General features: G+C 34.9%; 1 protein-coding gene across 1 annotated transcript in view; it reads right to left on the bottom strand.

Moving 5' to 3' along the window:
* Thoc2 (THO complex 2) overlaps positions 1–18,687 on the bottom strand; it is a 110,854-nt gene that overhangs the window by 40,910 nt on the left and 51,257 nt on the right. Inside the window, exons 9-12 of the mRNA XM_048797105.1 lie at positions 17,305–17,397; positions 14,274–14,429; positions 12,946–13,118; positions 11,595–11,790 (exon numbers count right to left, since the gene is read on the bottom strand). Of these exons, the coding sequence (XP_048653062.1) occupies positions 11,595–11,790; positions 12,946–13,118; positions 14,274–14,429; positions 17,305–17,397 (618 nt within the window). The remainder of the gene's footprint in view (positions 1–11,594; positions 11,791–12,945; positions 13,119–14,273; positions 14,430–17,304; positions 17,398–18,687) is intronic.

Raw genomic sequence — 18,687 nt, 5'->3', positions numbered from 1 at the left:
GTAAATAAGCATATTTTGTGTATGTATATGTTTTTGTACTTAAGCAGTTCAGTGAATGCTAACTATAGTGAAGTCTAAATACTACATTTTCACTTAACATTAGTTTGGGACCTACCATGTCGCCTTTATGGGAAAATGAATACAAACACTTCATTTTAAATTGGCAGGTCAAAAAGGTTACCCCTCACAGAAACAATTAAGTCAGCAGATATCCTGTTCCCAAGTAAGGAACTGGGTTACAGAGAAATGGCCTGGTAAAAACAAATTTAGATAGATGTTTTTGTGTTGTTTTGTTTCAAGTATGGGGATTGTAATTGTGGTGGCATACTACATATACACTTGGAAACACAAATGAGGGTATGCCATAATTGGAAAAAATTAAGTTTACAGTCTATTATGTTAAAGTTAAGCTAACCCTTTCCTAGAATACATACTATGATTCAAACAAACCTTAAACTGCTACATATAGTTTTTACCATAGAAATAAAACATTTTCTTCATTACTAAGCTAGCCTAATTCTCTTACTAGGTAATTCATATGAGTCTATAACATCTATGTGTCAATTCTCTGGATTTCATAAGCAGGGAATTTTGAAAAAGAAACAGGGAAATAAAGTCATCTAGAAGAGCAGTAAGAAATCTTCCTATGAAAGGCTAATAAGAGCAAAAATGAACAAAAATAATTCAAGAGGTAAAAGCAAATAAAAGCAATTTTCTTTTGTTTGGTAAGAAGATAAATGAATTCCACTCCCTTGATGCTTTTTCTTTGAGCTTACTTTGCTTTTTAATTCAGAGTAATGTAAGATTCTCCTTTCACATAATACAATACTACAATTTTTTACTGAATGCCAGGCTAAATAATGGGAGGGAGGCAAAAGAGAGGGAGTAATAAGAGATATTTATTTATCCGTTTACTAAATGCCAGACATGAAAATTTAAAGTTGAACAGGACAGAACCCCTATATTTGAAAAGCTAACATCACTATAAGATCAAAACTATAAGTAGTGATTTAATTTTTATGTCTGAATAAGACAGAACACTCACAAATATGTCTAGAGAGGCTATCAGCTCAATGGCCCAAAACAAGTTCCAATATCACCCTATAAAGACAGAACAGCTGGTTGGGCTGCACAGCAGTACTGGGCACAAAAAAAAAAAAAAAATCACATAGATCATCCATCAAGAGGGAGGCTTTGGGAGAGTTAAGGAATAAAGGGAAAAGTTATAGATATAACTACATAAATTACATTTTTATTACTAACAATCTATTTTTTAGTACTTCTAATCCATGAACATCTCAACTACTACTTGCGATTATACTTAATCTCAGAAGAGAAAATAAAAAATACTTCAGGCCTATGACCAGACTGGACCTGAAGTTAAATTATGGCACCATTTTCACCATGCTTATTCTTCTCATTCTTATTAACTACCATTTATTGAGTATCTACTAGGTGTCATGTACTATGCTAAAAACTTCATATTTATGTATTACAACTATACTGTGAGGAAAACTTTTGCTAGGAAGAATCCAAATAAGACCTATAAAATAATTTAGAAAATGGCAAATATAATCCACAAATAAAAGTTACAGGAACATGAGCTTAACAAGCTTGTATAAGAGATTATCAATCACCTTTCAGTTTTTGGTTCACAATTTTGCTTTTAACTCTTAAGACTTTATTAATGCTTAGAAATACACAATAATGTTGATAATACTTTTTCAATTAGAACCTTTAGATGATGTACTATCTTCTACCACATTTCATTTTTGGTCAATACAATATTATGATTCTGAACAATGATAACATGGTTACGTACACAGAGGATGACCATATGTGCTGGCTCTTACATTTTATTCCAGTATAATAGCGCAACATTTCAATAGAAAGAGTCATGGTTTAGACAATAAATTACATGGTTTCCCTACCTATCACATTGGTAGAATTCAAATTGCAGTAAACAACTTTGTAAGAGTAATTTAAATATTAAAATACACCCAGAAATCTCTGCCATACAGCTCTATTCAATTTCACAAAATTGACCACCCAAAAGTAGAGCATTTTCAGTGTCCTTTATGAATATGTGCTACATTTAAACAATTCTCTTTATTTAAAAATTGCTCTGTAAATCTAATTTTGGGGAAAATTAAGGTTTCTACATTGAATTTGTTTAAAGTAACATGCCACTGTATTTTAGTTTCAATTCCCCAAAAACAAACCTTATTCTAGTGCAAGCACTATTTACTTATAAAACAGCCTTTAAAGTACCACCAGTAGGAAACTATCCGTGTGGGTAAATGCAGTTCAATCCCATGTGAAGACTTTGAGAGTCTGTGTAGAAATCCATCACAGGATTATTCCAACAGAGAGCAAGGCAGTTAATAGACCAACTCTCATCTTTCACAGGTTGAAAGTTGGGGAAGAGGAGAGAGATGTTAGCTCTGTGATAATTCAATCCTGCACTGCATGGACAGTGCAGGTTCCCAGGACCAGGCTCACAGGTACCATCAATTGAAAATTGGAATGGCAGACATTGGAACAATAAGGAACTGACATATAAACTGAAGAAATGCAGGTAGAATTTGACAGCTTTCTCCAATGTCCTACATATAAAAATGTCCAAACCTCCACTAGGTGAGCATTATCATAAATGATTTCACGTGTTACCTCACCTTTTCACACTTTGTATTCTGAAAATAAATCTCAAAATTAATCTCAGAGAAAAAATTCAAAGTATTTGGGCAGAGGGACAGGGATTGAATAAATTGTTTACAACATGCATTTGGTCCACAATAAAATGTCTATTTTTCTTTCTTGTATAAAATGTACTTTTGCTGGGCATGGTGGTGCACACACCTGTAATCCCAGCTACTCGGGAGACTGAAACAAGAGGACCCAAAATTTGAAGCCAACCTGAGCAACACAGTAAGACCCTGTCTCAAAATTTAAACGGGTGAGTGGAGTTTGCTGGGGATACAGCAGAGTGGTAGACAACTTGCCCAACATGCATGAGGTCCTGGGAGGGAAGGAAGGAGGGGGAGAGGGAGGGNATCAGTGGAAGAAATTCCTAGAACTGTGACAACCTTGCATAAACCATCAACTGTATTATGCAAATTAAAGAAAAGCCACAGCAGGCTATCTTTTTTTTTAAAGAACTCATCCTATAATATGCACCCATAATACTAAAAGCGCATCTACAACAGTTCTTTGTATCTAGTACATCAAATCATGCTACCAAGAAAAATTACAAGTCATATTGAAATATGAAATCAAACACAGCTGGAAAAGACAAATTGAAGACAATCTGAAGCATTAGAACCAGACTCAGATATGGCCGGGATGTTAAAAACAGCTTTAATTGATATGCTAAGGGATGAAGTAAAAAGCATGCAAGCTCAGATGGGCAATGTAAGCAGAGAGATGGAAATCCTAGGAAAGAACCAAAAGAAAGAAATGCTACAGATCAAAAACACTAACAAAGGGCTGGGGATGGGGCTGGGGCTGGGGCTCAACAGTAGTGCACTTGCCTGGCATATGGGAGGCACTGGGCTCATTCTCAGCACCATGTACAAATAAATAAAGGTCTATCAACAACTAAAAACTATATTTAAAAAAAAAACACTAACAACCAGGCATGGTGGTGAACACCTATAGTCCCAGCACTCGAGAGGCTTAGGTGGAAGAATCACTTGAGTCCAGGCATTGAAGAACAGCCTGAGCAATGTAGTAAGACCTCCATCTGGGGGAAGGAGCACTGTCACACAGTGAAGAATGCCTCTGAAAGCTGGGGTTGGTGGCTCACACCTGAAATCTCAGCAACTCAGGAGGCTGAAGCAGAAGGATCACAAGTCTGAGGCCAATCTCAGCAATTTAGCAAGGCCCTAAGCAACTAAACAAGACCTTGTCTCAAAATAAAAAGGTTTGAAAAATCAAAGATAAAGAAAAAATCCTGAAGGAAGCCAGAAAGAATAAATCTTACCCTTAAAAAACAAAAGTAAGCATTATATCAGATTCCTCCTCAGACAACATGTAAGCAAAAAGTAAATGAAGTAAAATATTTAAAAGTATTGAGGAACAAAAACACACCAACTTAGAATTCTAGACCTGTGTAATTACCTCTCAAAAGTGAAGGAGACAGGGGCTGGGAATGTGGCTCAAGCAGTAGTGTGCTCGCCTGGCATGCGCAGGGCGCTGGGTTCGATCTCAGCACCACATAAAAATAAAATAAAGATGTTGTATCCACCGAAAACTAAAAAATAAATATTAAAAAACTCTCCCCCCCCTTAAAAAAAAGTGAAGGAGACAAAGACTTTCTTGGAGAAATAAAATCTCAGGGAATTTGTTGCCCTTAGACTTGCCTTGAAAGAAATGCTAAAGAAGTTCTTTACAGAGGAGAAAAATTATATAAATCAGTACTCAGATCCACACAAAGAAAAGAAAAAAAAAAGAACAAAGACAAAGGAATAAGTAAAGATAAAATAAAAACAATCCAGGCATGGGGGTGTATACCTATAATCTCAGCAATTTGAGAGACTGAGACAGGAGGATAGCAAGCTTAAGGCAAGCATCAGCAACTTGGCAAGACCCTGTCTCAAAATTAAAAGTACCCCAGTACCCACCTTGAAGCCCCCCCCCCCAAATACCCTTTATTTTTTCTTAGGTGATCTAACAGATTACTGCTCAAAATAATAACAACAACAATGCATTTCATTATACATAATTATGGTGTTCTCCCTAACCTTGGGCTCAAAATAATGGAGTCAGCCAAACACTGACTGAACCCTGAAACTCTGAGCCCAAAATAAACTTCTCCTTTAAGTTGGTCTCGCTGGGTATTTTGATCACAGCAATGTAAAGCTGACTAACACAGTGGGTAAATGGATAAATATGCTGTGGTACATCCAAACATACTACAGGGACACAGCCACCTCAATGTTTACAGCAGCACAATTCACAATACCTAAACTGGGGAGCAAACCTAAATGCCCTTCAGTAGATGAATGGATAAAAAAATGTGGCATATATACACAATGGAATTTTACTCAGCATTAAAAGAGAATAAAATCATGGCATCTGCAGGTAAATGGATGGTGTTGGAGAAGATAATGCTAAGTGAAGTTAGCCAACCCCCCAAAAACAAATGATGAATGTTTTCTCTGATATAAGGAGGCTGACTCATAGTGGGGTAGAGAGGGGGGCAGGGGAGAATTAGATGAATTCTAGATAAAGAAGAGGGTGGGAGGGAAAGGGAGGAGGCAGGGGAGGATTAGATGAATTCTAGATAGGGAAGAGGGATGGGAGGGGGGGAAAGGGAGGGGGCAGGGGATTAGCAAGGGCAGTGGAATGTGATGGACATCATTATCCAAATTACATGTATGAAGACTTGAATAGCAATGTCAACATACTTTATATATAAACAGAGATATGAAAAATTTGTGGTATATATGTGTAATAAGAATTGTAATGCAGGCCAGGGCTATGGCTCAGTGGTTGAGCACTTGCCTCACGTGTGAGGCACTGGGTTCGATCCTCTGCTCCACATACAAAAAATAAATAAATAAAATAAAGATACTGTATTCATCTACAACTAAAAAATATTTAAAAAAAGAATTGTAATGCAAAAAAAAACAAAGTGCATGTATAAAGGCATGAGTTATCGGGAACATACTCTATATACAAAGATATGAAAAAATGTACTCTGTATAATAAGAATTGTAATGCATTCCGCTGTCGTGTATTTAAAATGAAATCAATAAAACTTTAAAAAAGGTTTAGAAATATAAAAAAGAAAAGGCATACTATTTGCATATAATATATACTCATCCTCCCATATAATTTAAATAACATCTAAATACTTAACATATTGAATACAACATGAACACTATGTAAATAGTTGTTATATTGTTATTATTTAGGGAATAATAACAAGACAAGAAAGTACATATTTAGTACACTTTTTTATTTTCTAATTTTTTTATTCTACTTTGTTATATATGACAGCAGAATGCATTACAATTCATATATACTTATAGAGCATATTTTTTCATATCTCTGGTTGTACACAAAATAGTCACACCATTTCATATCTCCATACATGTACTTAGGGTAATGATGTCCACCTCATTCCACCATTTTTCCTACCCCCATGCCCCCTCCCTCTCCTTTGCTCTATTCTAGAGTTCAGCTAATCCTCCCTGCCTCCAACCCCATTATGAATCAGTATCCTTCTATCAGAAAACATTTTGCATTTGTTTTTTTGGGGGGGATCGGCTAACTTCACATAGCATTATCTTCCCCAACTCCATCCATTTACCTGCAAATGCCATGATTTTCTTTTGTTTTAATGCTGAATAGTATTCCATTGAGTGTGTGTGTGTGTGTGGTGTGTATGTGTCGTGTGGTGTGTGTATCACATTTTCTCTGCCCATTCATCTACTGAAAGGCATCTAGGTTGGTTCCACGGTTTAGCTATTGTGAATTGTGCTGCTATAAACATTGATGTGGCTGTGTCCATGTAGTGTGCTGTTTTTAAGTCCTCTGGGTATAGACCGAGGAGTGGAATGGCTGGGTCAAATGGTGGTTCCATTCCCAGGTTTCCAAGGATTCTCCATACTGCTTTCCATACTGGCTGCACCAACTTGCAATCCTGCCAGCAATGTTTGAGTGTGCCCTTTTTTCCCCCACATCCTTGCCAACACATATTATTGTTTGTATTCTTAATAGCTGCCATTCTGACTGGAGTGAGATGATATCTTAGAGTAGTTTTGATTTGCATTTCTCTAATTGCTAGAGATGTTGAACATTATTTCATATACTTGTTAATTGATTGTATATCTTCTTCTGAGAAGTGTCTGTTCAGGTCCTTGGTCCATTTACTGATTGGGTTGTTTATTTTTTTGGTGTTAAGATTTTTTAGTTCTTTATATATTCTAGAGATTAGTGCTCTATCTAATGTGCATGTGGTAAAAATTTGGTCCCAAACTGCAGGCTCTCTATTCACCTCACTGATCATTTCTTTTGCTGAGAAGAAACTTTTTAGTTTGACTCCATCCCATTTATTGATTCTTGATTTTAACTCTTGCACTATAGGAGTCTTATTAAGGAAGTCCCAGGTGGGGTGCCAAAATTTGTAACCGAAAGCTAAACCCCTGTCCCCACTGCCAATTTAATAATGAGAACAAGGTTTTGAGGAAAAGGAAAAAGAAGGTTTATTGCTTTGCTAGCAAAGGAGAAACACAGGGGACTCTGGTCCCAAAGGCTGTGACTCTGCTGATCAGGAAGGATAGGGGGGTTTTAAAAAAATTTTCAAGGGTTACATTCCAGTAGGGGGTCCCAGGGACTGCTGATGGTGTGCTAGTATTCACTTGTTACTTTGGGAGATATTCACTTCCCAGATCCTCAGCAAGATCCTCCTTCCTGTAGTGGGTGTATTCAAGGGAAGTTAACTAGGAGAATCAAAGATAACACTGTCTCCCTAATCTTGTTAGGGAGGGAGAGAGGGGAGAAGAGAGAAAAAAACGTTTTTTATAAATAAACCTTACAGCAATGAGGGCTACATTCAGAAGGTGAAGGGACCTCACTTTTATTTTTCAAATATTTTATATCTTGGTTGAATTATCAGATGAAAACCCACAAAAGGCTGCCAGTATATGACATTCTGGAAATGGCAAAACTGCAAAGATAGCAAAAAGGGTAGTGTCTTACAGGGCTTAGAAGTCAAAAGGGAGGGATGGATAGACAAAGTACAAAAGGTCTTTAAGGCAATGAAAATACTCTTTAAGATACTATAACAGTGGATAAATGTCATTATACTGTTTAAGATACTATAACAGTGGATAAATGTCATCATATTGTTTAAATCCCCAGAATGTACAAATGAACTACAGACTTGACTTTGAGTGATAATGATGTGTTGGTGTAGTTTCATCACTTGTAACAGTAAGGGACACTGATAACAAGGAGGCTATAAATATGTGAGAAAACAGGGTACATGAGAAACCTCTGTACCTTCAATTTTGCACCTAAAACTGCCCTTAAAAATATACTTTAAAAAGTGCTATGAAAAATATTTGAATATGTCAGATGGGCATGTCAAAGCTGTGGTCTACAAAGAAAGAAAATGTTAATGGTTCAAAATGTGTCCCTTGTAATAAGTCTATAAAATCACCACCACCACCTTTAAATCTCAAAAAGAACAAAACTGGTTAACATAGCAGAACAATTTGATCTTGAACTCCATCATAAACATCACCAAGGTACTTGCTAGAAATAAAAATTTTCAGGTCCCACCTCAGATCCTGATGAATCTGAGTGAAATACTATACCAGAAAGTCCTATATTATATACCTCAAAATTAAGAAAGATATATGTACCTAATCAGAGAAATAGATGATTGCAAATTACTATTGTTAAGTAATAACTGGTAAAAGCCACTTTTAAAACTTATTCATAAGCAACCCCAAGCTATAAATGAGACTTGTTAAAGAAGTTTAACTACGAATGCATAATTTGAAAGTAAGGCAACATTCACCCTTCAGAAGCAATTTTATGTGTTGGTCATAGTGAAATACCTTTTTGTGCAAAATGAACCAACATTGTCACTCAGATCATTGGAAAGATTCACTTTGCCTACCACAACCCTGGTAATGACAAAAGAAGGATTTCTTCTTACACTAGCCCTGGTGGTCAAAATAGATATATTTTTCTCCTCCTTTCTACCAAGAACAGAATAGAATGGAATGAGGTAAGGAAACAGGCACAAATGGGACAGTATGGAGAAAAAGAGGAACACAGCAAAAGTAAAGGGGGGAAGGCAAGTATGACAGCTCTAACAATTTGTATATCTTCATATCAATAGTGTATATGTTTATATTTATGTATAGGATTTCCACAAGTTGGATTTAGGCTTCCTGCTTTTAAGTTTATGACACTTATAGTCAAAGAATTTCAGAACAAGAGATATGAACATTAAGATTTTCAACTAAGGGGATGAGGTTAAGTAGCTCAGTGGTAGAGGACTTGCCTAGCCATGTGTGAGGCACTGGGCTCAATCCTCAACACCACATAAAAATGAATAATAAAAGGTTAAAAAAAGATTTTCAATTAAAAAGAACAGCATTAGTAAGGTGAAAGTATAATGAGAAACAGGCTATTTACAGTCTCAAAGTATCATCTCACAAGAAATATATTAACAACAAAGGGAAAAACAATAACTGCATAATAGAGAAACCTGGCAGCAAAGATCAAAGTTAACACCAGTACAGAAACAAATTGACTTCACATGCTTCCTGATATGATGCACTGAGAAAGATCTAACTCTTGTTTTTGAAGCACATATTAATTTAAAATCACTCATCCTTTTTCAGACTATAAGGATCAAGATGGTGAAATATTGTTATACTTCCTTTTCATATGACTATATTACACAGTAAATGATGTGTGATTATATTTAACTACTTAACAGATTTCTTTACAATACCTTTTCACAGTGTAAATTTATGAGCATTAAAAAAATCTACTAGCCAAAAATTAAAAGCCAAGTCAAGTTGGACAATAGTGGCCCACACCTCTACTCCCAGCTACTCAGGAAGGCTGAAGCAGAGGATAGTGAGTTCCTAGCAAGACTCCACAAACAATAACAAAAAAGTTAACAGCCAAGTCAAATATTTCAGGTGTCAGTGGATTAATATATCACAGCTGTTAATCTTTCTGTACACGTTCCTGTTATCCAAAATTGAAATCAGATACAATTACCAAACAATAGAGAAATCTATATTTGTGCCTATAACAATTTCTAGATCTTCTTTTGGGTGTTTTGTTTTACAACTGAAAAGAAAGAATATTTTTTTTAGCTTCAAGGTCTTGAGTTGGGCAAAGTTGTCTTAAGGTATAAAACATAAACTATAAAAGAAAAATATTCTTAAATTGGAATTAACCAAAATTATATCTTTTTCCTTTCAAAAAACAACTAACAAGATAAAAAGGGAAACCAGACTGAAAAAAAAGTTCAAAATCACATATCTGATAAAGACCTTATACGCATACCACAATATACGAAGAACTCTTAGAACTCAGAAATAAAAGGACAACACAATTTAAAAATGGGCAAGTAACATACACTTTGCTAAAGATGATTACAAACGACAAATACACTCATGAAATGATGCTCAACATCACTAGTCATGAGATGAAAATTAGAAGCAACAATGAGATACCACAACATACTCACTAGAATGACTGAAATTTAAGAGAGTGACAATACCAGTAGTGGTAAGGAAGTCTCAGACAATTGCTTCCATATATGCAAAATGGTATAGACACTTTGAAACAGTTTGAACAGTTTGGCAATTTCTTATAAAGTTAAACATAAACTTACTGACGTGACCAGCAATCCCACCCCTGGTGACACAAAAATAAGTACCTCCCAAAATACTTGTACAAGATTCAAAGCAACTTTATTTATAAAAGCCCCCAACTAGTAACAACCTAAAAACCCATCAACTGGTGAATGGATAAACTCTGATATGTCTATATAATGAAGTATTATTCAGCAAAAGGAACTAATGTCATATGCAACATCTTGGATGAATTTCAAAAGTATTAAGTGGAAGAAATCACATACAACTTCATTCATATGAAGTTCTAGGAAAAGCAAAAATATAGTGGGCAGGAAGCCTCTCAGAGGTTGCCACAAACCAGCAATGTAAAGAGGAAACTGACTGCAAGGAAGTAAGAGGAAACTTTCTGGATAATGAAAATATTTCACAGATTATTCTGGTGATGGTGGTGATAAACATACAACTGTATACATTTGACAAAACTCTTTGATCTATAAATTAAGATTGAAGAAACTTACTATATATAAATTTTACCTCAAAGTGGATTTTAAAAGTTAAAAAAAAAAACAGCATAAAGTCATGCCTGGGGTGGTGACTTAAAGGGCATACAAAGGAGACTTTGAGTTGCCGGTGCTATTCTATTTCTTGGCTTGGGTGTTAGACACGTGTGTGAGAGTTTGGGAAAGGTCACTGAGCTATTTAGTTATTATGTGTGTTTTTCTGTATATATTTTATTTTAAGAAAAAAGTTTTTTTAAAAAATTAAGGGGCCAGGACCATAGCTCAGCAGTACAGCACATGCTTAGCATGTGTGAAGCCATGAGCTCAATCTCCAACATGAATAAGTAAAAAATAAATAAAACAATGTGTCCTCAACAGCCTAATACTGAAAGGGCTTCATAAAAATAACAGCAATAATTCAAAACTCTAGTCAAGGAAAAGAGTAGAAGACAAGGGAAAAGAATACAAAGTAATCATTACAAGGGGATTCAAAAGGCAGCCATTTGTCAAAAGCCATTTGGAGGCACAGAGAGAGAAAGGTGGTTTGAATAATAATTTAGCTAGATTTTTTACACAGATACATGTCTATGGTTAGGACACAAAGGACTTACCACAAACCTCACTCAACCTAACCTTTTCTTAAATTAGGTTTACTTTATTTTTGTTCCTAGAAATGTTTGTAAATGCAAATATATTCCAAACATTTTCATTCCAACATTTAGTTTTCTACCAGGAAGAAAAAAATCTTACTAACCTCCTTCATAAATGACTTGCCTATGCGCACCACTTTTGCAAATAAAATGGGATCGTGAGAAAGGTGGGGACCAAGGTAACAGAACATATTGAATACGTCTCTCCTCAAATCTTCAAAAGTTTCTGCCTGCTTTGGTGCTTTCTTGTTTTGCAAAGCATTAACAGGTGAGCCTTTAGCACCTTTAGGAACGCCAACTCTTTAAAAAGAAGAGAAAAATTATAAATATATACACACAATATCTGCCATTTTAAGTTAAAATGATCATCTAAGTAAGTGAATCTTTCCTTGCTCACATTTTCTTTCTGTATTTTAATCATGCCTAACTTTATTATACCAAATAATTCTTAACTGTAGAAAAACAAAAATAATATTAAGAATAAAATTAGAGTTCAGAGGAGAATGGGTCAAATTAATACCTTAAAAAGAGAAATACAGATCAAGTAATATTTAACTTACATCAAATGAAACTGTTTTAAATTAAACCTGGCCAGTATAAAGAATTTGGATATGAGAATGGAGAACAAAGGAGGAACACCTCAGATATACTAAAAAATGAAACCAAAAAAGAATATAGATATAACAATACTAATTCACATCAATAAAACATACCCCAAGCTGTATAATAAGAGAATATCATAATAAAAAGGACACCATGCCCAGAGTTCTCATCTTCTGAGTAGGTGTACCACTATGGCATCACAGAGGGTCACTCTATAAGAAAAAACCTTCACGGTCCATGGCCCAGGTGGCACTGAAGGCAGCAGCCAGTAGCTACGCATCAATCTCAATGTTGAAACTTTTGAGGAAGGCTCTGATCTATGGGGTTAAAGCCAGCACTGCTACTAATACTGCTAAGTACCCTGCAACTAGGCTAAAGACTAGAGGACTGTGGCACAGTAACTAGGGATGATAAGAGTGGCTAGACTAGTAATTTCCCAAATAGCAGCCTATATGCCAGGATTGGAGATAAAGAAAGCGGAGTAGCAAAGTCCTCACTCAGAGCCATTCAACCCAGGACAAAGGCATATTCCGCTAAGTAAAACTTCAGGAACTCTCTGCCTCTCAAGAAAAGAAGAAAAGTTAATGGATAATGAAGTTTTCACTCTATAGAGCAAACCCAACCCACAAGTTTAACCTATACTTTTCATACTGCATTGCAGCACACATTCTAGAACCCCTGAACTAGATGTTAGAAGTAACTCATTAACATATATCAGACTCATCACTCTGAATAGTTCATATCTATTGAGAAAATGTACTAAAATATATGCTTGGTTTGACAAGACAATATAAATACACAGATATTTTTGGTAATCCTAAACTATTTCTACCTGAATGGTTAGTTACATACCTTCTGTAAAGAGGCTCAATAGTGATATGGATTAGCTTGCAAATAGCAAGGGCTATTAGTTTATGTGAAGCTGCATAGTACGGAGGCATCTGATCCATAATGTTCTGTGCATGCTGCCAATCGCCAATCTTTAACAAGGCTTCCAACAAACCAAGTTTTTGGTTGTCAGGTGGCTAAAAATGAATAGGCACAACAAAGATGCTTAGAATATAGACATGGAGCCAGGTATGGGGGCCCAAGCCTGTAATCCCAGCAACTCAGAAGACTAAGCAGGAGGATCGCAAATTCAAGGGCAACAACTGAGACACTGTTTAAAAATTAAAAATAAAAAGGGATGGGGATGTAGCTCAGTGGTAGAGTCCCCCTGGGCTCCCTCTCCATTGCCAGGAAAAAAAAAAAAAGAAGGGGGCAGGGAAGAAAATCAGGATCTGCTTTTCTATTTAGGAAACACAGGCATTACAGTTTATAAACTTAAAATTTAGTTCTACGTAATGTTATATTGTGCCACAGGGAGCTAGAATTCATTTATCATTGAGAATCCCTTTACGATCTGAGAGGCATTAATATATAATCATTACAATTTGTGATTTTACATGAAATACATGTTGAAACTTTTAAAAGGGCATCCTCTTTTGGGAAGATGCCATTCAGATTTTTTGTTTTGATTGATTCTTTTCAGTTATATATAATTTAAGTATACATTTTGACATAATCACAAAAGCATGGAATACAAATTGCCCTAATTCAGTCCCAAGTACTTCCCCCTCCCTTATCCCCTCCCTCTACTGTTCTTTCTGCAATATATAGTATTTTTTTTTCAATGCATGTCTTGTGGGTAAACTTGATGTTGGGATTCACTGTGATATATTCATGTATGTGAATACAAAAGTTTGGACAGATTCATTCCACAGTTCTTCCCTTTTCCCATCCCTCCTTCCTCCCCCTTAATCCCCTTCACATCTACTCATCTTTCCTCCATCTTGAAATTCCCTCTCCCTTTTATTTTCCTCTGATTAAAAAAAAAAAAAATTTCTACAAAATAATTATCTCCAAAATCAAGTTTTAGAATGAGCAAAATTAAGAAATCATGCTTACATAACTTGATTAACTATTATAAGTTAAATTTTATAATTCTAAATGAACAATGCTAGTCTTTTTTACTAGAATAAAATCATATTCCAGGGCTGCAGTTGTGGCTCAAGCAGTAGAGCACTTGCCTACCATGTGTGAGGAACTGGGTTCGATCCTCAGCACCACATAAAAATAAATAAAATAAAGGTATTGTGTCCATCTACAACTAAAAAAAGTTTTTTTAAAAAATTATATACCTTATCTACTTTGTCCTCTTCTTTTTCCTTTTCTTTCTCTCGCTCATCAATTTTTTCAGAAGACAACACAACCATCGTAAGTTTTCTAACGATTTGCTTAGCTTCCACAATTTCTCGTTTGTGTTCATCCATAATGCAATTATCAGCTGGAAGAAGCTAAAAATGGTTCATTAGAATTTCATAAAACAGCTAATAACAACTATTTGCTCACATAAAAAGCAAACAATATCTAGTCTCAAAATAAATATGTAAATTTTTTGATAAATTTGATAAAAATGTAAATAAGTAGTCTACTTATTTGTGACTGTGATTTCCTATCTAAGTTTCACTCGATTCTTGAGTTTAACAATAAATGCAAGCAAAGTGTACCTTTTAGGTACATGAATTTTATACTTTAAAATCAGGTAGCATTTCAAAGTTCCACACCTTCTATCTGGTAAAGGTCCTAAATTACTTCTACAACAGTGATTCTTACCATTAAATTTATTAGTTTACCCCCCCAAAAATAAGGATCTTCTCCATTAAAAATATAACATTTGGGGCTGGGGTTGTGGCTCAGTGGTAGAGCACTTGCCTAGCACTTGCAAGGCACTAGGTTTGATCCCCAGCACCAAATAAAAATAAATGAAGTATTGTGTCCAAATATTAAAATATATGTGTGTATGTACACACACACACACACACACATACATATATAACATTTTCTTTTTTAAAGATCAAACTCCAAATTAAATGAAGTACTGTATATAGACCAAATTTGGGAGAAGTAAGCTACTGTTGAATCTTTAAATGAAAATTATCAAGTACAAAAATTAATGATTAGACCTTTTTCCTTTTTTTCCCTTTGGTACTGGGGATTAAACTTAGGGTCTCACACACACTAGGCAAGTGCTATACCATTGAGCTACATCCTCAGCTCTTGTTTTTCATTTTCTAAGAATTTTTTTGACCTAAGTCACAAACTAGTTTGTAAATTTTTGCAAAGAGAAATTGTGTAGATCAAATCTCCATTATGAAAAAGGTTCAGGTGATCTGAAGTACAGCCACATTGTATGAGTGGAAGACAGTAATGTAAACATTAAATATAATAACTCTAACAAAGAAAATACAATCAACAAATTATTACTTAATAGTTTCTGGCAGGTACCTATGATGAGCTACAAGAGAAGTACTACTACCCCCCAGGAATACATGACCTAATTTAGTAACTAAGACTAATGCAAAGTAAACAATAAAAGGAAAGGTGAAATATTAAATATTGTAGACTCCATCCTGTTATTTGAAAAAAGAGAGGGAGAGAGAAAAGTCATTATGGAATGGTGGAAAGAGGAAAGCAAAGACTTTCTCTCATTCTGTGTGGCAAACACATCCTTATTGCTTCACTTACATGCCTGGCCTATATTCCTCTCTCTTACCTGGACTACAGCAACTGCCTCTAAGGGGCAAACTATATGCTTCTTACAGTTATCTCAATTACTAGTTTTCTATTTTGAGAACATGTTTTTGAGTATAATATAAAGTTAGAACTATTTTGTCTTCCTAGTGAACACAATTTTATTATTATGAAATGATCCTTTTATCTTTTTTTAACCAGAAAGTCTCTTTTTTCTAACAATAATAATTTCTCTGATTTATTTTTCTCACTCTTTTACTTTCAATACTTTTTTATCATTGGGTTTTGGCTGTGTCTCACATAAACAATAAACTGGTTTTTAGATCCCATCTGACAACCTTTGCCATCTTAACAGAAACACTTGGTCTGCTTGAATTTATTGTTAAACAAATCAGTACTAAATCTATCATCATTTTAAATCTTCCATTTGTTATACCAGACTACCTATATATCTGGCCAATTTTTGATTCTCGGTTTGTAAATCATTTCTCTTTAAATTCTAAATAATTTTAAATAAAGGTATTGTGTCCATCCAAGAGAAAAATCCAAACTCCTGGCTCGGTGCACTAAAAGCCCTTCTTATAGTTTAGGCCCTACCTATAGTTCTCTATCCTCAATCCTTGTACATAACACCCCTAGGCTCCAACCACTCTCTCTAAGCTTCCTAAAGGATCACTTGCCTTTATACTCAGTTAATTCTACCTATAGAGCTTGTTACCTTTTAAACCTGAACAACTCCTACTCATCTATCAAGATTTTAGTTCAACATCACTAGTTTGGAAGAGTCTTCCAACACCACCCTGCAACACACAAAGTGATCCCACAGCATTTTGTGAATATCTCCAATAGAGTACTTAATACACAATGCAATTTTTTTTTATCTTCCTTGCTAGACTATGACTGCTTCCAAGGTAGAAACCAACTTTTACTAAACATCATAACCACAGTATACAAAAATGGGAAAGGAAGTTTATAAAGATACTTCAAAGTCAGAAAAAATGATGTTAGCTTTGGACTAATTTAAGTCCATAGATATCCTAATGCAAAACCTAATAAAACAATTTTTACACTGCAAACCTGGCTTTGTCTAAACTAGAGGTCTTCTATCACAATCACAGACTCTTCTAAATCTTGGATCCAGCAATAAAAGCACAATAGTAGTCACTTATTACACAGTAAAATCATAAGAAGAGTATTTTTTAAAATACTAAAAAGAAAAATACACTAATGGAGTTCCTCATTTGTCTTGAATGCCTAAGATTAAAGCACTGCAGATAGAAGAAAGAAGTACCTAGATAATTTCACATTTCCCATAATCTGTATCTAGCAGAAAAACCTAAAATCACATTGGGTCAGAACTTTGCCTTTTTCACCATGATATACAACTTGATGATGATTTAAAGAACTGAAACTTCATATCCAACCTTGATTTTTATAGACCATATAATTTCTATTGTTGGTCAAATAATTAAATGCACCACTTTATATAGTACATGCAAAGCAAGAATGTATTAGGGATTCAAAAAAAGACAACTTGCAATCCTAGAACCAAACTTGGAAGTGCTACATGGCTGCCTACTCCTCTTCCCCACCCCTGGGATGGACAACCAAATATTCTTAGCAGCCCACTTGACTTACATGTACATAAAGATCATCTAAATCAATAAGATTAAATTGCAGAAGTACTGCTGCAACTCTGTATAAAGATGATGGAGTCTCCCCATTTGGTTCCTTGAAAAACAAAAGAAAAGTTTCTACTCAGTATATAAAGCACAACAATTAAAATCATATTTTTTATTAACCAATAATAAAAACAATTAGATTGAATAATTCAAGAATATACTTCATTGCTCTTCCTTAGCATACCAAACATCTGAATTTAGGACAAAGATTATTTTGTCAGCATCCCTTTTCACATTCCAACATCTGATGAACAAAAGGAAAACAGTTTCAAAAATAGACACCTTTTACAATGCATGTTAATACTTAAATAAAATCTAACAAGTGAGATTTTTATACTGCATAATATTTTGTCTGCATTTCTGTTTACACGTATGTTTTCATAAATTGCTTTTTCAAGTAATTCTCTCAGTAGACATGCAGATAGATAAGGCCGACAAACTTGGAAGTGCATCGGTATTTGATTTGCAATTTCCCCTTACACTTTTATTTCTTGGGTTATATATTAAGTGTATCTGCTTTCCCACTGACTTCCCCTTTAAAACAAGTATCTACACAAATTACAGATGGATAAGATACAGAATGGCAAAGTCAATTCCAGGCTAGCCGTGAGGCCCCCACAGAGAAATACAAGGATCTTGGAATGGTGCCCATTTTTAAGATAATTTTTAAACTGCTAGGGTCACAGGAATAAAAAAGTGTACTGAGAATAATAGGCAATACTGTAAATAAAATATAAATGAAAAGCAAAGAGTAACAACACACTATCCTATTATGCTACTCAATAATGAACAGAAAACCTCTGTAGCTAAGACTCCTTCCATAGTTGTGATGGGTACTGTGAATATAAAATATGAAAATAACCAAACTAATACACTCCATTTAAAGAAGGCATTGTTACACTTATTTTTTAAGACAGATAAGACAATCTTTGACTTAACAATAGTGTCCTGGTTTCAAAATGATTATTTAGCATCAAACATTTTATTTATTTATTTTTTTAGAGAGAGAGAGAGAATTCTAATATTTACTTTTTTTTAGTTTTCGGCGGACACAACATCTTTGTATGTGGTGCTGAGGATCGAACCTGGGCTGCACGTATGCCAGGCGAGCACGCTACCGTCTGAGCCACATCCCCAGCCCACAAACATTTTTTAATAAAAACAAATGGTGGTCAGGATATCAAAACAAACTCACAAAAACTTACTGACAACTTCCCCTCTACTACCTGACTTGAAAGCACAAGTACCACTTTAACTATTCCCTTTATCCTTGTTTAATAAACAAATTACCACAAGAAATCACAGACTCAGAGGTGAAATATCAACTCCCATACTCTGA

Source organism: Marmota marmota, unplaced genomic scaffold (genome assembly GCF_001458135.2).
Source record: "Marmota marmota marmota unplaced genomic scaffold, marMar, whole genome shotgun sequence".
Taxonomy (NCBI): domain Eukaryota; kingdom Metazoa; phylum Chordata; class Mammalia; order Rodentia; family Sciuridae; genus Marmota; species Marmota marmota.
Note: the sequence above shows the minus strand (reverse complement) of the source record. Positions and strands in the feature narration are given on the sequence as shown.